The sequence below is a fragment of the Equus asinus genome, chromosome 9, assembly GCF_041296235.1.
Source record: "Equus asinus isolate D_3611 breed Donkey chromosome 9, EquAss-T2T_v2, whole genome shotgun sequence".
NCBI lineage: Eukaryota > Metazoa > Chordata > Mammalia > Perissodactyla > Equidae > Equus > Equus asinus.
This window is the reverse complement of record NC_091798.1, coordinates 81,731,988-81,753,813: the sequence shown is the minus strand read 5'-3', so window position 1 is coordinate 81,753,813 and position 21,826 is coordinate 81,731,988. Positions and strand designations below refer to the sequence as shown.

General features: G+C 37.2%; 1 protein-coding gene across 50 annotated transcripts in view; it reads right to left on the bottom strand.

The window, feature by feature from the left end:
- The window catches only part of MEF2C (myocyte enhancer factor 2C), a 166,402-nt gene that overhangs the window by 66,467 nt on the left and 78,109 nt on the right, over window positions 1-21,826 (bottom strand). For all 50 annotated transcript variants that reach the window (XM_070517793.1, XM_070517806.1, XM_070517820.1 and 47 more), the window contains one exon: window positions 9,294-9,497. In XM_070517793.1, coding sequence (XP_070373894.1) covers window positions 9,294-9,497 — 204 coding nt within the window. The remainder of the gene's footprint in view (window positions 1-9,293; window positions 9,498-21,826) is intronic.

Below are 21,826 nucleotides of genomic sequence, written 5' to 3'. Positions count from 1 at the left end.
TTAGAAAGGGAAATCTAGATCCTTGCTACTCGGAAGTCTTGGCTCACACACTAGCAGCAACAGCATCACCTGGGAGCTCATCAGAACTACAGGGTCCCGGGCCCCGCCCCAGACCCACTGAATCAGAATCAGCACATCAGCGAGACCCCCAGGGATTCAGACCGGCCCAGAGGCACTTCGTCTGAGACCCAATGATCCTTCTTGTCAGATCCCGGCCAAAGTACCAACAAGTTGCTTCTCTCTTCCCCAGGAATCAGCGTACATGGTCTCACAGTCTTTTAATTTCCACCAGCACTACAAGCAATATTTCAAGTGGTCTCCTGTGCCTATTTGTTTTTTTCTTACCAGCAACAAACTTCATTCATCTCCGGTTCACTTGAAAGATTCTCACTTTTAATATTACTAGAATACATCTGGCTTCAATGAAGAAAACTTGGTAAATTTAAATTTATTTATGTTGTAAATGATCATCAGTAAATTGTTTTGTATATATACGTATTTTATAAACGTGTGTGTTTATAATATACGTATATAGACACACATATATGTGTCTATATACACACACGTGTGTAAATATATACATAATATTTATTGAAAGTGTACAATGTGTCATACATTGAACCGGCTGGAGTCACAGAGATAAATAAAACATTATTATGTCCTTGGGGAAAGAGATACAGATTATAATAATAACTTAAAAAAAATGCAGTGAGGCAACTGAAATAATAAACATTCCTTTGACTAAAAGACTCATCATCTTTTATTCTGACTCTAGGCAGGGCTCTGGAATTATTCCTAAAACTTCACTTCTGAATATTTCATGATGATACATTCAGTAACCACTCCTGAGGAGGTAGGAACGGTCTACACTTGGACATCTTATTTGATACCTGTTAAAGCTAAACAGTGTTCCTTTTACTTAGGTTCTATCAATGGCTGGAATGCAACCTTTGGTTCAAATATCTTGTCAAGCACCAAGTTCCACATACCATGAAATCTGCAAATATCATTGAAAATTGATGATTATGGATTATGGTACAGGCTAAATATTCTGTCACTTTCAGATATTGGGGGAAAAAACAAACAGGCTCTAGTTCAAGAAGGTTCATGTAAAACAATAATGATGATAAAATGGTGATGATTCATAATGATAAAGAAGTTACAGTACTGACACAAAGGCTGCATTTTGAAACCTATCGTCTTTTCTGCTCCTACTACTATTAAATAATTTTCTGTTGACTCTGTGTTAATACTAATGCCTATAAGCCATTAGAGCTGCGCTATAACAGAGATGAGAGGAAATTCAGTTTTACTGCCTCGTGCATGTAACTTGTAATCTAACATGCACTTTGTTTGTTCAACAATGATTATTTTCTTAATAAAGGAGATGTGAAACAGCTTTTCATGTTTACAAAACATATGCAAATTAAGCAAGAGCATTATTTTAAAAAAGGAATAGGTCTTCAAATTTGATTTATAAAAATCCATTGTGGTAGTTATGAGAAACACGAATACACTTTTAGACCCATTTCCTTCTTTAGACTTTGGGGAACAAATATAAATATGATTTACAGGGAGTAGTAAAAGTCTTTTAAAGACATATTAAACAAAAACGAACATTACAATTTATAAAAAACATGGAAAAATCTTTGTTTTTTCCAAAATCACTTTTTCCCCCTCTTCCTTGAAAGCCTCACCATTGGAGGTTTAAATCTTTATGGTATATACTAACCCTTTCTTCCTTTTTCAATACTATCTATTGAAAAGCAATCATATTCTTGGTTTAACAGAGGACAGAGCAGAGTTACTGAGCTACTTGCAATAAGAACTATTTCAATTATATTTTATAGTAATCTAAGAAAGATTCTTCTTCTTTCTCTCTTTTTTTTTGATGGGGAAGATTGGCCCTGAGCTAACATCTGTTGCCAGTCTTCCTCTTTTTGCTTGAGGAAGATTGTCCATGAGCTAATATCTGTGCCAATCTTCCTCTATTTTGTATGTGGGATGCCACCACAGTATGGCTTGATGAGTGGTGTAGGTCCACATCTGGGATCCTAACCTGCAAACCCCAGTGCACTGAAGTGGAGCACACAAACAGAACCACTACACTACCAGGTTGGCTCCAAGAAGGATTTTTAAAAAATATTTATTTTATTTTATTTTATTTTTTTGAGGAAGATTAGCCCTGAGCTAACATCTGTGGCCAATCCTCTTCTTTTTGCTGAGGAAGACTGGCCCTGAGCTAACATCCGTGCCCATCTTCCTCTGCTTTATACGTGGGACGCCTGCCACAGCATGGCTTGACAAGTGGTGCCATGTCTGCACTCGGGATCCAAACCGGCGAACCCCGGGCCACCAAAGTCGAACGTGCGAACTTAACTGCTGTGCCACTGGGCTGGCCCAAGAAGGATTTTTAATGTGCCTGAGAAATATTATTTCTCTAAGTTCCTTCATAAAGAAAAAGACTGCTTTTTTGAGGACATTAATTTACTAATTATAAAGTTAAACACTGGCCCATGTTGTTTCAAGTAAATTTAAAATAGTAACAAGAGAGACCTACCATCTTTCCGTTCACAAGCTTTAAATTAAAAAAAAACAGCACACATCACCTACCTTGTGTGGTTAGTCCTCCCTGTCAGCCTGAACGACTTGCAAGTGCTTTCTGACCAGGTAGTAAGTTTATTGATTTACTCTGTGGTTATTGGTTTAGGGGCAAAATGTGCTTTTAGTTTAATGGTGAGTGTTTACTTCCAGAGCGGTGTCTCTCAGAAGAAACATTTATGCTCAGGATTTTAAAATCTGAAGGCTACACAGTTCTTCAGCTCCAAACTGCACTCCTCAAATTTTCTAGTGAAGAATTCATCTCGGTGTTAAGTTGAGAGCACCATTAGTTTAAACACCTCCCTTTTCACATTTCAGTCTAGATCAGCACTGTCCCCTATAACTTTCTGTGATGATCAACGCATTCTGCATCTTCTTTGTCCCATCATGTAGCCACAAGCCACGCGACGTGGCTCCTGCAACTGAGGAAATGCACTGGACATTTTATCTAATTTTAACTCATTTAAATGTGAATAGCCAGGTTTGGCTACTGCTTACTGTACTGGACAGCACAGAGCTGGATTACTTTAGTTTTTTGACAGTGCTTTGATGAAATTTACCAAATTTTAATGAAATGTTTCATTGGAGTAATAAAAACATTTTTCATACTTTGAGTAACTTTATGCTATGTGATGATCACTTGGATACAGGCTGTTATAACTCTCTCCCCCTGTTTATTTATTCTGCAAATATATTTTGAGGCCCTAATACTCTCTAGGGCACACATTAAGCCCTGGAGAGATGATGGTAAACAAAGTGTGCACACTCGCTGCCCTCTGGGAGTTTGAAGCCTGGGGTGGAACAGGCAATTGGACAGCAGCTTCTACAGTACTTTGATGGGGGAAACAGAACATGTTATGACCGTAACATAAGAAAAGCACCTAACACAAGTTTCGGGGCAGTTCAAGAATGGCTTTCCGAAAGTATAAATTGGAACCTGATTTGAATGAAGAATAAGTAAAAGTCAAGCAAAGACCTAGTAAGGAATGTTGAAGACAAAACAAACAGGGTTCGGAGACACTGAGCGATATAAATGTGTCTAGGTGGCTTGAGTAGAGGACAGGAGTGGTGGGGGGAGGTTGAGTGGAGGGGAACAGCAAAAGGTGAGGCTGGAGAGAAAGAGAAACACAAGGGCCAGATCATGCATGGCCTTGTGAGCAATCTGAAGAACCAACAGTCCTTGAGGGGCCGTGTTTATGTTCCTATCTCCAGGCATTCCATGGCCTGGAGCACATGGTAGGAATTCAGCCAGTCCTGGGTCAGTGAATGCATGAAAGAATGGAAATTCAACAAATGACCAAACAAATATGTGAAGCTACTTGTCCTTTTAGGAAAAGTATCTGTGCGTAATATACATCTATAGAGCATGCATAAAAATAATTTTATATATTTTTATAAATATAACATTGGAACCTATTTAACTGGTTTGGATAGAATGAAAGCTCAAGTAAAACAGACACATTTTCATATCTTAAATCTATTCCCAAATTTTGTGATACTGTGTATATAAGGAAGTCTGATACCACTATTTGCTGCATTTGCTTTTCAACAAAAATTGAACTTGTCAATTTTCACCAAAAGATGTAAAGGTAGTTAGCGTATTGATAACCTCCAGCAGCACTGTGAAGAAATAAAGTTTATCAGCACTTTAATGCCTTTCCAGGCCCAATTCAGGGCTTGTTATTACTGTGCAAGGAAACATTTTGCTGGAACAACTGTTTTTAGAATTCTTTAAATCCAAATGGGATTCAGGTGACAGAAAATAAAATTTCATGTAAATATCACCTCTCACTCCCCACTTCCTCTCTCTTTCCTCTCCCTCTCTCCCTTTCTCTGTCTCTCTATCTCACACACACACACACACACACACACACACACACACACTCACTCTTCTTGCTCATTCTTGCATCTGAAAAAAAACGCCAGTAATCCTCCTCTGAGACAGTTGTGAGTCAAAGGTTTCTTCTGCAGGAGTTACAGCCATCTTTGACTTCCAAGGCAGCAGCAGAGGGTCTTGGGTTTTACTTCCCCCCACACTTAGTCACTCGACACCTGGCCCAGACTGGATGAGCAGCTCAATAGAATCACTGAGTCACTGAGCAGTGAGAGGTTCCCTCCTGGCAGGATGCTAAGTGACACTCCCATATGGGTGTTGTGGTTAGAAAACATGTACTGGTTGGGGAGGTAACCTGTCTGGACTTCTGTCACTCCAGGGATCACCTGGAATGATCTGGTGATCAACGACCTGTCTGAATGAAAGTTTCGTTAAACTGTTTCGCTTCTGCCTTCCTTTCACTGGCTTGTACTACATTAATGAGGTTATTGTTCCTTTGCCCTCCCATTGCTCCCAAGCTGATTTTTATATATGTTTTACAATCTTAATAAGAATACCTGCCTTCTGCTCTTTCAGAACCCCTTGCACAGTGCAGAGCATCAGCCAGTGCTTGCTCAATCATTGCTAAGTGAAGGAATGGCCTGGAAGCATGGCCTGTGGGACCTGCGTTCTGCAGGTCATCCTGAAGTGCTCAACACCACATCTTATTCCAGGATGGAGCTGAGCATCGACAGTGAGGGTAGGAAGGCAGCTAAGAGAACCAGGAGTGGACCTAGACAGTTGGAATGGATGAAGGGGGTTGTTCCTTAATACCATCAGAATCCCTATTGATTTTCAACAGCCTCGCAAGCTAGCATTTTGGATAAATATCAAGCATACTAGTCACAGAGTTAAATAAAATGGACTTTCTTCAAAGGAAATGCCTTTAATACAATAACTGTTTTTGTTTTTTTAAAAATATCAATGGATTAAAAATTTAACACATTTACTAAATCTGGCATATTTATATATTGTATCTAAACAGATATTCAAGCTGCATTACAATATAATAATAAAAAAACCTCTCTCCGTCTGTCTGTTAAGTCTTTGTAAGTCTTTGTGCCAATTGTAACAGTAGTGCTAATTATCAAGCAAAGACATGATAATTACGCGGCGCTTTTTTTCTAAAAGAAGGAATCTTTTTCAACACCCACGCGCTACACAATTTCCTATGACCCTGTAATACTACTCTGGTATGACCCAGAAATTTGTATTTCAGTCTAAATGCTCGGAATCATATTATGTCTCTCCCCACCCATTTTTTTTTTCTTGTGAGTAAACCATTTGCAGAGGGTTAAGGGAGAGGGGTAATGGTCCAAATGGGAAATATAAAACTAATGACCCTTCATGAAACATATTATGCTCCTCATTAAACTTGCTCAGTTAAATGTATTCCATTAAATTAAAATAAATAGGATCTAAAATTTTACCCAAGAGTAGTAAACTACCTTAACTCTCAACTTTGTGCCATATCCGGATATTCTGAGAAGGGATTCCTCAAGTCTCTGATCTAGCACGGGTTCTTAGCCTTTAACACACTTTATGTCTTAGTGCTACAGAGGTTTTCAAACTTAGTGGGTATAGGAATTATTGGGACGGTTGTTATAAATGTAGCATCCCAGTCAGATGCCCTCTTCTCCACCAAGAATCTCAAGCATACTGACAGCGATGAACGGCACTTTGAAGAAGACTCCATGTGGGGGTGCTATAAATTTTATCAAGCTTAGGGATCCCATTTTACTTCTTTCTCCATCATGTCTGTTATTACTAAAGTGTGGAAAAGCCAAGTAGGTGAAGAACGTGTGATTTAGGTAATTGAGCAGGGCAGACCCACAATGTGGTAGACTTACAATATGTTATTTTCATCCAAACAATCAAGCCACGGAATCTTTAGATTCGGCCTAGGAACCTCTGAATGCTTTTTTGAGAGTCAGAGCTTTAATCTCTTGACGTTAAATGCAAGATAATGGAGCTGCTGCTTCACTCTCTTTTGAAAGGATTGCTTTTTAAAGAATTATGTTGTGAAGGACTTTCAAATTTAATGCCTTTATTTTTGAGATGGGAAAACTTCAGCCAGAGAAGTAGCTAACTTGTCACATAGTAAGATCGTACAAGACAAGGGTCCAAATCAAGCCCTCTGACTTTCAACCCAGTGCTCGTCTCATGGCCTGTACTGAAGTCTCGCTCCGATACCCACTGGTCCAAGAATATGAAAGTCTGTACAGGACGTGAAGTTGTAAGTTGCCTTTAAGTCGCATAGGATATCCCTGAGCAAAGCCCTCAGTAGATGAATTTTCTAGATTTTAAACCTCCTTTCAGAAAGCAGATTTTAAAAGCCAACAAATTTTCAATTAATTTAATATGGTTCTACTGCATTTCACGTTGTGTTAAGGACTGGAGCAGTTCAAGCCTAATGACAAATTCCAACTCAAATCCTTTTGTTAGCGTGAAATGTTTGTTGTAATGCTTTCGGTAACGAGACAGCGTTTTGAGTAAAGAGCTGCTTTGTGTTTGGAACTTATGTTAAATGTGTATGAGTGTGCACAAACACACACACAGACACATACACACACACATGGAAGCACCTATGAGATTTGACAACCAACTAGTTCTGTCCATATACATGTTTCTATACGTATTTTCACATTCGTATGTGTCCATGACTAAAGTACTATCCTAAATACATAGTAGTAAGTTTTATAAATGATTTTAAATTTTAAGATCAAGCCAAGCACATAATTAAAATCATCAGTCAATGAAACACTGAAATGATGCACAATAATGCAAATCTGAAAGTATTTTAAACATACCACGTTAGGTCTACTTATCATTCATTTTGTTTCTCTGCCTTGTTAGGCAAAAAAAAAAAAAAGATTTCTCAGATCAATACTTTTGAAAAACTTCCAAATAAAAGCAAAGAAATGAGAAGTAGTCTTAGACAATTATAACAGGTAAAAGGAAGATCGACATGAGAGGCAGATTAATTTAATCAGGTTTACCACTAGATTTTTTTCATAATATGGATCAGTCTAAGAAATGGCAAGAACCACTTGTACTCTGACAAACGGACTCTGAATACATACTTTTCAAATATTTATTAACTTTCTCTTAATTCTGGGGAAGCAGTCACAATCTAGGAAACCATGAGTCGATAGACAGGTGTGGAAAATCATAGATGGGGACAGTCCTCATTATATCTCTTCCTTTTTGGTTTAGTATTCATTCATTATGAAGGATACTATAAGGCAATAGCATTAAAATGGGATACATGTGGGAAGAATTTAAATTGTATGGTAATGTTACTTACGCTAATGAATCTAAAACGTTTTTGAGTTTTAACATGATGCTTATTTATTTTTTGCATAATAAAACCATGTTTTAAATCTGACTTTGATATAACACCAAGTTAACATTTAGAAAATCATTTTCATCAGATTTCTGATTTCATGTATATTAACAGTTTTTGCTGCTATATTAAATGATATAATTTGGAGGAAAAACATTTCTAGGAGAATAACTGTCTTTACCTGTTCAGTAAGAATGCATTAGGAAGAATGAGTTAGAAAGAAGACACATAAAGTGAAGAACTGAAATGTAAGGTTGGGATGAGCTCATTTTTAAATACAATCATGTGCTGGATAATGATGTTTCAGTCAATGATGGACCACATACATGATGGTGGTCCTGTGGGATTGGTACCATATAGCCTAGTGTGCAAGGCTATACCATCTAGGTTTGTGTAAGCACTGTAGGGGAGGAGGAAATTCTCCTCTAGGTTCTTCTGGCTTATCTAAGAATTAAATTGATACGAGACAGATTAACAGGAGAAAAACAAACAAAAGTTTAATAACATGTACACACTGGAGAAACCCAGGAAAAGTGAGTAACTCATCAAAATGGCTGAAGCCCTCACCTTAGATACCACCCTCAGCTAAAGACAAAAGAGATGATGGGGGTGGCCAGAGTCAGAGACTTCAAAGGAAGGAAGGCAGTTCAAAGGTAGGTGAAAAGGAGAAAATGTTTGAAAAACAAGTGTTTGGCCACACACAAACAGAATAACACGGAGGAGAGCCCAACAAAGAGGTTCCTCCTTGTCTCCCACCTAGTTCATGTTATGCTAAGGTAATAGCTTGCTTCCTGAGACAGGTTTTTTAACCTGAATTCTTTTAGGCAGTTAAGAGGGAAAGTAACAAGAAAAACCTTCATTGTTTTGTTTCTTACAAATAATCAGCCTAAAATAATCCTCATGTTAAAGAGACAGATTTTGGGATGGCAAATTTTGTTCCCCTTCAATTCACTCTACGATGTTCGCACAACGATGAAATTGCCTAACCACACATTTCTCAGAAGGTATCCCTGTCGTTAAGAGATGCTTGACTGTATATATCTTTTTCTTTGACTATGCTCGGAAACTAGGTCTATACTTACAAGAAAACATCAGAAGTCATCTAAAACATGTGTGAGCCATCCCCTGGTCACAGTTCCCAGTTGTGATGTCTTGACGTGGCAGTGGACAATGACAACTCATGAAGGATGAGGCCAATGATTTGACCCTGGTGCCTGATTTCTAGTGAGGATGAGATTTACAGAGTCCCTATCATCATACCACTCTAACTTGCATTTTGAGGCAGAGAGGGTAGAGTAATAGCTGGGGTGATAACCCTGGATGCACTTATGGGAATATGAACATCTTACGAAAAGGAAGGTTGTGTTGTGCTCGTGTGTGAGGTGTGTGCGTGTGTGTGTGTGTGGAAGTCAAATGTCCAAACACCCTGGGGCTCTGCTGTTTGAGGCTCACCAACCACGCATGCGCTCTCACCTCCACGATGTCTGAGTTCGTCCGGCTCTCGTGCGGCTCGTTGTACTCCGTGTACTTGAGCAGCACCTTGTCCATGTCAGTGCTGGCGTACTGGAACAGCTTGTTGGTGCTGTTGAAGATGATCAGCGCGATCTCACAGTCACACAGCACGCTCAGCTCATAAGCCTTCTTCATCAACCCAAATTTCCTCTTCGTAAATGTCACCTGGAAAAAAGACAGCAGGCAGGTTTTTTAAAGAGAAAAAAAATTCATGCATTTCTTTTTTTTAACAGTCTTCTTTTTCCTTTGTAAAACAAAGTGTGTGGTTGTCAGAGCCCTTGGGCACTAACACATTTGGAAAGAAAGCAAATAAATCTAAAACTAATTTCTGCTTAGAATTTGAAAATGTGTGATTTCTAGCTTGTTGTTCAATGTGAAACTGTAAATGCCAGATTTAACACAGGGCATTTTAATGAAGGTGACCGGAGATCTGTTCATGTTTCCGTGAGCAATTTAAGATTTAAGAAAACTTAATTTCAACATGGTTAACATCTTTCTCAATTATAAGTTTGGAGCTTATTTTTTGACCACTCGAAAACTGGACATGACATTATGAACGTAGCATTTTAGACCTGTGTTCAAAAATTCTTAAAATTGTTTAGTCTCATGCCATTTAATTGAAAACACTTGACGGGATATGACTGTGCTTTCAGACCATGTTGTCTTCTGTTTTCTAGAAATCCAGCAGGGAATTGGGAAGTACTTTAGCCATAATACCGTTAGGGTTTTGGTTTCATTCTTCTGCGTAAACTTCTTCCTCTTCCAAGGCCAGAAACTGTTATCTTTGCCTTTTTCTTCTTTTAATCTAATCTATTACCAAGTCCCATAATTCCTTCCCTCAAAATGTTTCTCAGGTTCACACTTTCTTGTCTGTTTCCCGGGCAGCGCTATCACTCATGTCCTTATCAGCTTCCTGCCCTAGATCATCTGGCTGTCTGGAGTCATTCCCTCTTCAATTCGTCCGAATCTTCAGAACCTCACTCTCGCACTGCCTTTCTGCTACACGCCGTCCAGGACAGCTCTCTTTCTCTGGTTTTGAATTCTTCCTACCTGCCAATGCTACCAAATGCAAATATATATTTCATGATTCCCAATTTCAGTCCTCTCTTGATTAAACTCCTGTCGGCCTAGCCCAAACCATGAACATTCTTAATTATATACCCTTATTTGGTCCTGTTATCCCAGCAGATCTTCTGTAGAGTATCATTTCCGTAAAATAGTCCTTAAGGGAAAAAGTTCAAGGGCTCAATACATTTGGGAAATGAGGCACATTGGTATATTAAAGGCTGAGAAACCTTTTAAACTTTGCTTAACCCACTTCCCAAACCTATTGCTGACAGAACGTTTGCTTCTTTGTTTATTTATTTATTTTGAGGAGCACTATCATTCTTTAGAACTAGATTTTTGAGGCATTGACTCTGGGAAATGCTGACTAACTTGATTTAGTTATTATTTTCAAAGGGGACTATTTACATTTTTCTTCCCTCACCTTCAAATCCCACCCATCTTGCAGAGGGCAGCTCAGTTTTATCTACTACCTATTGGTGTGTAATTCCTAAATCTAGCTTCCCACTCCTATCTTCCTCTTCGTCTCCAGACACCCAATGGATGCCTTCCAGTCCTCTGTCTACCTGACAGTCCTAGGCATCGCAGACCCCCAAAGCTCAAACTCATCTTCGTCCTCGAACCTGCTCCCCATCCTGGATTCCCCATCTCATCATAAACTCAGTGGCCCAAACTAGATGCCTCAGAGTGAACTCTGAATGCCCCTGTCCTACACATCTAAATAAATGTGTTGACAGGGACTGTGGACTGGAAGACAGAAAACTTGGCTTCTCAGTCTCCTCGCTCCTCCACACTTCTGTTAATACTGACTGCTTTACCTATCACTCTTTATTTTTCCTTAACAGCACTTATCGCATTTTATAATTTCTATGTTTTTGTGTGGTCGTTTGTTTAACGTCTGTCTCTTCCACTACCGTGCACATCGCACAAGGGCGTGTGCCATTGCTCTTTTGCTCGCTGTTGTAGCCCTAGTGCCTAGAACAGCAGACGCATATGGGCTCACGGGAAAGATTTCCAGTAGAAAAAGCTAAATAGGGCAAACCATTACACGAAGTTTTAAAAGGTATCGAATTGATGCATGTTAAATAAAATTATGTGAGAGCTCCTCCCATGATTTTTTTAGCAATTCATAAATAGAATTTTTAAGAGATAACTTTCCACTTAATAATAATCATATAGTTTGGTCACATTTGCAGTGAAGGCAGCATGGTAGAAAGGGAAGAATATGGCGCTGGGATTCAGAGGACCCTGGGTTTGAATGCCGAATCTGCTATTCACCAGGCATGAGAAATTCACTTAAGTTCTTCAGGTGTTATTTTTCTCCGAGTTTGATGTTGCATCTATAAAATGGAGAAATCACCTTCTCTTAGGGTTGCCATGAGGATTATATAAAGTAATGTATTACAGTATCAAGCATTATGCTGATAGTAAAAGCTTCATAAATCAATAAATCCTAATTCCTATCCCTTTCTGAGTTGATTTACAGGAAAAGAAGAGCTTACAAGATATGTCTGTCTTGGTGGCTTGAAGAGTCTACTGATTAAGGCTATTTGAGGATCTTACTGATAGAAAGAAAAAGCTAAACTATGGAATCTCCACTGATCACTCTTTGGAAAATATAGCATTTAGGTATTTACTAGTCCACATCAGCTAGTCAATATCTACTCAGCTATGTTATTTACATTTCAACTTGGACAATTTTTCTTTATAATAATTGCCAGCGTCTCACTATCTGTTTCACGTTTATTGATTGTCTTACTAAGGTGTTTCTAATAAAATATAGCTAGTGTTTTATTTTCATATCTGATTATCATACTAGTTTAGAATATTTTTTATTCTGGTTCATTCAGATGAGTCATGAAGGGTACTAAGGATGAGCTAAATAAAGACTATTCTTTTGGAATGGATAAAGAAGCATGATCATTAATTACATAGATTTATACAAAATCTCATTTAATATTTCTTTTAGATGCAATTTCAAATATACCTGCACATTGGTATTTTATTTAGTGAAACAGACTACCGAGTATGTTCAATACAGAAGGCACTGACCCAAAATACTTTCATACATCTAAAACCACTTTTAATCAGACTTTCATGACCACAAACTGTAGGTGGAATGTCTCAATACAGTATGGTTTCTGTTGTACTCAAACCTCAGAATTTAGCACGTTACAACACTCACCATCAAAGAACACATTAGCACAGAAATATCATTAAAACCACTATTTGTGTTTACTTTTAGCTACTCCTCAACTTTTGTGTCACCGAATAGGCTGCTGGATAATGCATACTTATTTAATAATACCTGTCAAAAAAGTCAGTGCATATAGCTTCTTTTCATTAAAACCGCAAACTGAAATGGTGATGACTATATTAAAGCATTTAAGAAAATATCCTCAAAATCTACTCTTAATTGCTCTAAATTTAATTCTGTATTATGTTCATATTCTTCATCGCATATTCAAAATGTATTTTATAGTGCTTTTTCTCATTGTTCATAGTTAGATAAAATTGTTTTTAAGCATTAAGCTTTCTAAAGAGACCTGGGATATTACTCTTCATTTAAAATATGCCACTCAATGACAAAGATTGCAATTCAGAGCTTTTATACTTAAATATAATAATGTAATGATTACATTTTTCCTAACTTGACAATAGTTTGTAATGGGGACAAGTCCATATTTCTATTTCAATAATATATTTTGAACCTTAGGTGAGATGGCAAACTGTTTTCACAGTAGTTAGGCAAAGAGATGCTCTTTTCCAGTGTTTACATCAATCAGGATGCACCGAGAAGAGAATAAAGCCCATATTATTTAAGTGGGCACCATCATTTGACGTTTCGTTTTCAGAATTAAAGAGACTAATATGTGATTTATGCATGGAAAACAAAATTACTTTGTCAACATTGACCATTTTATGTTTTTTTCTTTACCTCTTGAATCTTTAAACAGCCCAAAATGTAATGATGATGTTGTATTAAGATGTTTCAGTTTTACAGTAACCCTGAGTTTTAAATCCTAGCATAAAGGCAGGCATCACATATTTTAGGCTGACAATTATGTTAGAACTTATTAGGTATGAATCGGAAATTGAAATTATAATTTGAAATTGAGAAAAGGAACATTCATTAAATACAGCTCCATACAATTCAGTTACAAAGAAATTAGGAAAATCTATTCACAGAAACATAAAAATAGTTCAAGCAATTTTTACTGAGAATTTTCTACATGCCAAACATCACGCTAAGCAATATTTATTGAGCATTCTACAAGTCAGTCATTTGTGGTAGGTCCTGCAGCTTCTGCTACATATATATCTCCCTTGTTCATCTCTCTTCCTCATGGCTGGAGAAAAAATAATCATTTAATTCTTTAATGCTTAAAAGGAATTTTCTTTATGTTAAACAAAATGCATTACTTGGCTAATAGCATTGTATTTTTAGTCATGTGTAATGATCTGAAATTGTACTTTTATTTAGACTTGGGTGAACTCAGTTTTTGTTTCTTGACCAACTTTTTCTCTAGACTGAGCAAGAAAAATAACAGTAGATGTTAACCCAATCAAGATGAGGATGGAATGAAACCTACCATACTGGTTATTTCTTATCTAGTACTCAGTGAAAGCTGACTGTGGCATTACGTCCCTCCCCCCTTTCCATCTGGCCGCTGGCAGGCTCCCATCGTGCTGCAAGGCTTAGTTAAAATGCCAACTTCTTCTATGAAGCTTTCATTGTCACATTCAGATAAAACTCATTCCTCCCTCGTTGTCGTCCTCTAGAACTTTTACAAGTCTTTATTATGAGACTTATTCTAATATTACAAAGTTGGCTGTTTATAAGTCTGCCTCTCCTGCTGGCTTTGAGTTCCCAGAAGACCCCACCTCAGGCCTCACACAGACTCAGACCAGTGGACACTGAATGAACATTTGCTGAACGAGTCAATTATGAAATGGAAATACTCTATTTTAAAGTCTGAATGTCTCAATATAATTTTCTGCTAAAAGTAGATACTATTTTTTCCTTGCTTTTTGACAATTTAATCTCTCAAAAATAAGAGATTTTTTGAAATATATATATACATTTAACATGTTAGTGACAGGAATCTTGAGAGAAAGTAATGATACGTCTTGAAATCTGTAAGAGAAAAGCTAGAGAGCTAGAGACTGTGTGGAGATCAATGTACGTGCACATATGCTTTAGTCTTCAAGAAAAAAATATTTTGTAAAGTTCAGAGAAAAGTCTTTATTCCTTACCCGGATGACTCATCATGAAGGATGGAAAAGTCTAAAGATAAAATTTAATTTTACAATCACAGGATACAGAGATAAAGGCAGAAAAGCTAAGAGTCCAAGATGAGTGCATTCGTTGAGCAAAAATTTATGGAACTTTCTAAGGAGTTCAGATTTTCAAAGAACACGTATTTGGCAAAATACTTGATGAAATCCTCATCACGGTATTATAGATTTGAGACTGGCTGGCAGTAATTTAGATGATTTCAATATGAATTAATTGATCAGTGTTAAGTTTAAGGGAAGGTCTCTAGTAAGGGACCACAGAATTCAGTAACTTTCCTGTCCCAGGGAACATTTTTATCATTGGTTTAGATGAAGATGTAGAAAGCATGCTTCTCAGATCTGCATATAACATAACTCTGAGTGATAACCCAAAAGATGGCAGATTCTCTTTGCACAGCTCCCTCTACAGACTAGAAAGCTGGGTCACAAACAACAAGATGAAGCAGAGGTAATTTTAAAGTCTTTGTTAGTATTTTTTAAAAGTTACACAAGCTCAGGTTGGAGGAAAATTAATGTGATAGCTGATTTTGGAAAAAGAATCTAAAGTTATAGTGTTCCATGGAGGGAATTAACTATCCTAATGATCTTTTTGTTAGTCAGCACTAACTATCTTTGATACCGTATTCAGTTCTGAGAATTACATCTTAAGAAGACACTGACAAAATTAGAGCATCTATAGGATGGCAAACAGGTTGAGGTAGGATCTAAGAACAACTTTGCATGAGAAAGCATTGAGGGAATCTGGAATGTTTAACCCAGAGAGTAGAGTTAAAAGTGAAATACCAAACACTTGCCAAGATCTGGCCTTGTGACGAGGCAGATGAGTTACTGTATTTTGTTCTGTAGAGCAGAATTAGAAAGGCTTGTTGAGAATCACAGGTTCAAAATAGGAGGAAACCTAGTGATGAGAAGTGTCCAAGAGTGGACCTAGTCTTATGAAGTAGGAAGCAGTTCATTCTGAACAAGTTCGAAGAGAGCTGTGCATCAAGGGAGGTGTAGAAGGTATTCCTGAATTAAGCAGGAAGTTGGACTAGAGGCCTTTAAGACATTTATTCCAGATTTTAGATGTTCAGATTCTATGTCTAGGTAGCACACACTTTTAGGTGAAGGAGAAGATTAAATGGTAATACAGTCAAAAGAACCCACTTCTGCAGTGTCATTCTATAGAATATCTTCTATAGAATGTTTTGGTTACTCAATTTCATCAATATAGTATCGTAATCACCTCTAATTTCCATATTCCAAGAAATAAAATGGGTCACTTTCTTTTTGTAGTTAGAAGAGATACAAAAGACTGTAAAGAATGTAAGTAGACAATATTAAATTATGTTCAGTGCTGGAAATGCACAGAAAAATAATTATCCTGATTGATAAAATAGGAAATTCACATTATTAAAATATTTTTAAAGAAGCAGTATATACATCATTACTAGGGCAGTGTGGCATAGAAGCAAAAACATGGGACTTGAAAATCGAGTCTGAGTTCTGTCATTGATGAGCTGTGTGCCCCTGGGTAAATTATTTTAACTTTCCTGAACCCTAGTTTCTTCACTTATAAAATGGAAGTAATAATAGGCATCTTATAGAATTGTATGAGAGTTAAACTAATAAAAATGTAAGTGACTTGTTGACTGTGAAACACTACTCAAGGGAGACAGTATCTTTTCTCTGATGCGACAGGCTCAGTCACTCCTTGTTACACACCGTAAAATACTGCTCTCCCATGACCTGCCAACTTGTGTTACCATTATTATGTCTAGATTAGAGTTTCTCTCTCAACTAGACCTCAAGCTTTCCTTGAGAGCCCAGAACATCTCCTATCCATCCCTGCAATCTAAAATTCCAGAACAATGCTTGGCTAAATATTTGCTGGATGAATGAATGGATAGATGGATGGAGAAACTGTGCATTTTTTGGCAATCCAAAATGAATAGCTAAAAATAAATTTCCATGCATACTCAAATGATGTTAATAACAAGTTTACCATTGAGAGAAGAAAATTTCACATAGTTATTTTTCTTTTTATTCATGTTAACTTACAGTAAAAACAGACATTTGGTAAAACTGAATTGGAGAAAAATTGGACAGTGTCAAATTTTTTGTGTTGGGTTGTTGGTGAAACTGGAGCATATTTCTCATAATTGTTTTTAGATAAGAGTGTTGACTTTATTTGATAACTTTTTTCTTAGAAGTTCAAGGACTTTACAATAAGTTATCTCACTATATTTGACAGTATCTCTTTGAAGTTTATTATTTGGCACACTTTATCATCCCCATTTCTCAGACGACACTGTAAACAAAGATATTAACTGCCCTATCCAAGGTTACAAAACTAGTCCCTGGATGAACTGGAAATAGTTCATCCTCTTCACGCAAAATTCATCCTTCTTTCCATTAGTCAGTGTTCCTTCCCTTTTTGGATAACTGTGCACTTCAGGGACTGCTGTCCGCACAGCACAGACCCGTCAAGCATTGAATGAGCAGTATACAGGTACAGCAGGGTCTGTCAGCACTCTGATGAGTACAAGCAGAGTAGTGGATAACACATTAATTAACGTAAGGACAGTTTTCTAGGTTAAAGTAAAAAAATAATTCTAATGATACAAAGCTGAGAAGAAGTCGGTTTCTAGGTTCTGACAATAAACCAAAGCTCCTTTTGTGTGGCCTCTGTAGCCAACTCTCTCCTCAGACCTCCAGCCATTCCCACTAAGGCCGGTGAGAACCACATGCATGCACTATTGGGCACACATCAGTTCTATATTTATGGATGTTTGTTTAAATTTCACAAAATGAGAAGCACTTCGGTTGGTAGCAAATACAGGTCTGTTTACAGCCAGGATAAAAAGGTGGGCCTCTGATTTACACACCGGCCATGTAAATAACAAGTTCTAAAAACAGAGGACAAGCCCTGTATCATTTCCTACAGGGTGGGGAATGAGGCTGACTACTGTGTATCGGAAAGGACATTAATATGAGTCTCCACGCCACATGCAGGCCTCCTCTACTCGCCCTCCCCATTCCGGCTCCATTCATAAAGTCACCTCAGGAGAACTTTCCTGCCATATTAACTGTGGGAGTCCTCGTACCTTACAGGAAAGAGTTCTGAATAAATGAAACAACGAGACCTTTGGGAACAGCAGCTACTCACATCTATGGGAATAACTGGGGCCTAACTCTGAATGACTTCAGACGCGTTACCAAGGGAAGCAACAATAATTTTATCTATGGGTCCACAATACTACTTCTTTCCACGTACCAGAAGACTTTCAGCCTGATCTTAATTGAACTACTTAATGAGTCTGCTCAACGAGTGGAGAAATTTTTACCCTTTTCTTTAACGTATTAAGTAATATTAGTTTCTTTGTTTTAGAATGTATTTGGAACTAAGATACCAGCCAATTCGATTTTCACAGTTTTGAGGTTTTATCATTTTTTTGGTCCAAATAAAGTCATGATTAATACAACCATCATCCTATGAAAATATTTTAGATCCACTCCTCCTCGCCCCCAGCCTAGATAATCTCTCAGTTTCCTCCCGGTTAAGGTAACGGAGTCACTAATGAGTGACAAGATGGACAGTTCACAGACACAATGCACTCTCTAATCCAGAGCCACTAGGTCTTCCTATGTGTTTAAAGGGTTAGGGATGGAGTCAAGAGTCTGCAACGACAATCTCTAATTGAAAAAAAGGGAAATGCCCTCTTAAACGCTCTTTTTCTCCCCCTGGCTTGTTCCTGACAGTAAGTAATGGTACAACTGTTCTAAAGTATTCCTCTTCAATTTTATTTTGTTTAATTCAGTCTGTCATTAGGAAGGCTTGCAAGCTTCAGGCTTGGTGATTACTCTCGGTGGGAGGAAGTCATGCCACTGCAGACTTGTGTTCTAGACAAGCGCTCCTTTATACAATGACGGGGCCTGCCATGGTAAATGAAAGGCTCTTTAAAGAGCAGTGAGGGACTCTTTCAAGCAGACTGCTACCATGTGCTTGTAACCCTCCAGCATAACTTGCGAGGATGAGACAGCAGTGTGTTCTGCTGCAAAGAGGACTATTGTCCTCGTTAGCCTCAAGCAAATTGAGCCGCGTTTCGCTGCAGTGTAGCAGGACTTCCAAAGGGTTTTCAAGCAGTAGTTCCTAAAATTCTGAACACATAAAAGGATTAAAATAGGGGCTTAGAGTCTGGAATTTAAACTCTATCCTCATCCTAAGTCAACACCCTGAGCCCTAAAATAAAACTTTAAATCTTCCGCATTGCACACTATTTTAAGGAAAAACAATAAACAATGAGTTAGATAACAATTACATAATTGAATGTATATTGATAAATTTGATTGTTTATTAACAAACTCAGAGTCTGTGCTTTAAAACTTAGGGTAGCTGATTTCTGATATATTTGTCCACATAAGGAAAAGGAAGAAGCATGACCTACAATTATTAAACTTATGAGGATTTAAAAGACTTCATTGCGGTCCATTTTTAAGCCTAAGAAAGCTTTGGATTTTAAAGAGAAGACTACAGCACAATACATCTCTAATTTTTTATATGTGCTGTTGAGGGCTGCTTGATTTGTTAAACGGCTGATTTACATTCTAAATCCAGTCTGTAGATGCAGTCACAAAAGAAATACCTCTGTTTCTCTACGCTTCCTATATACAAAATACATAATTTGAATCTGAAAAGAATCAAACAAACCAGATTAATATTTGGGGGGCAAAAACATGTTTACTAGCTTAACAAAGCCAAAATGTACCTAAGGTAAAGGTCAAAGACGACTTCATTCCCTGCTGAGCAAATGCTCAGGAAGCACATTTGTCTACGTTTCCTGTCATAACAGGAAGAGTGTAACTTCTTCCTTTCCACAATGGCTTCAGTTTTACCTCCTAACTCCAATATTTTCTCCCTCAGGGCCTTCCAAATCAATCCTTGCAAGACAGAAGGCAGGAGGCTGTCTCCGTTGTAGTTTCCAAACAGTTACATTTGTTGAAATGTTATTTAAATGTTAGTGATTTCTTAAGCTAAACTGTTCCAACTTAAAATTAAAAGTCAAATTTCCAAACGTTTAGAGTGGTTCTCTTATTCCTATTAGTGGTCCAACATATTCCAAAAGAAACACAAATACATACTCCATATTATGGAATTTCATTGACTTCAATTTAATCGTGTTATTTATTTATTTTTAACCAAAGCCATTATTCTCGGGGTGGGAGGGGAGTTTCCAAATGGTCTTCAATAAGAGCATGTTGGGATGTAAACTTTAAAAATATTTTCACCATAATAATTTTTGAAGGAGCTCATTTTGAATGAATAAAATTACAATGTTAAAGGAAGTCTAGCTGCAAAGAACATGGCTTTTGAAACAATTAGCAACATGTTCTTTAATTTACAGTTTGGAAAAAACGTCTCGGTTTATGTGGTCTAAATAATGTTAATATTTTTAGTGTTGGTTTCTCAGTAATACACTGTCACATATAATTTGTGCATCTGCAAAGCAAAAGGTAACTTGTAGCAAACAGTATGGTGCATGTACCCATTCAGAGGTGGAAGGTGCCACCCAACGTTAACTTTCTACAGAAAATGATCATGATACAATAAACACAAACATTGGCATTTTTCTAAAACACAGTTTTAAGTGGAAATGTTCTGAGATACACAAATTAGAACTGAAAAGACAAAAAATCTTGAAGCCCTCAGGTTCAAGAAGGAGCTTATTTCTTAATCTAGTGATAGAATTCTAGAGGAGAATAGTTACCTTTTTCCCTATGAAAATTTTGGTTTCTCTTGGATTTCCTATCAAAGGAAAGTTAATGAATGAGTTCGAGCAGTTGAGACACTATCTCTCTGGCATAAAGGAATAGATTTAGCTGATACAAATATAAAATGTCCCACACCATATGAGATGTATAGTAACCATGCGGAACACTGTCGCTATGATTCAACTGTCTAGTGGAGACATCATTTGTGAATTGTTTTCAAATTTCTAGGAATAGAATAGAAATGAATGGCCTGACGTCACATTGTTAAACTACATCTGAGAGCTCTGGCTACTGCTTTCTTTGATTTGGTAAGTCACGAAAGTACACTTTGTGTGCTTTCCTTTCTGTTCTATCTTTTTGAGTCTCTTCAATCATCAGTAATTCTACTCTTTGAACAAAAACTTTTCCCCTTGGTGATTTTAAGATTAATCAAAGAAAGATTTAACTTATATTCATGAGGAGCCTTTAAGCAGGCATCCACAGGATACATCAATACATCCTATAATTCAATTCTGAGATGTACTACTGTGTCCTAATATGTTACTATGATACACCCTAATTTTATTTATATAAAGTGAGTTAAATAAAAATTTTAATACAAGTTTAGGGGAGGCAGTCAGCTGTCAAGAAATGATACTGAGGGAAAAAAGGCATAATCATCATCGTTACGAGGTATCTGCAGGTTTATTTTGGATTAGGGTAGAAAAACCAATACTTTTCCACGGATGTAACTTTTTATTCACTTGATTTGAAACAAGGTTCCAGATACTCATTGACTAACATGGATAACTCTTCCATCGTATTTAAAGTACAATTTCCTCTCAAGTAATACATACTTGCTCGATATGCATACAGGCAACTGCCAAGTCTGGAAGTTCTGTGTGTGATGACAAAAGAAAATGGTCTCCTTGGACTACTCTGTTCTTTAACTCACGGTTCAGAATTCGTTACAAAGTTACTGTCTTGAAGCAATTTATTTGTATTTGTAAATTATCCAGTTCCTCACATTTAAAGCGTGGATCTATCTCAATTTCAACAAATCTGGTATGAGGTTAGTAGGTTGTGACCCTCAAGTTTAAAACTCTACGGTAATTAGTCCTTTTACGTACTGATATTCTGAGCATCAACTTGAAGGAACGTTACAGTAAAAATTCCATTGAAATTTTAGCTAAAATTCCAAGAAGAATGTAAAATAGTGGAAACAGCAGAAAGTAAGGAGTAAAATTGGTTTCTTTTTAAGAGCGTCATTTGAGGAAATCAATACATCTCTTTTTTGGTTCAGTTTAGAAAATATCAGATTTAGTTTAAAAACATCAGTATGTAGAAACTGTCAGAGGCTGCATCTACACTCAACTTATTTCTCCAGTGTTTTTTTCCTA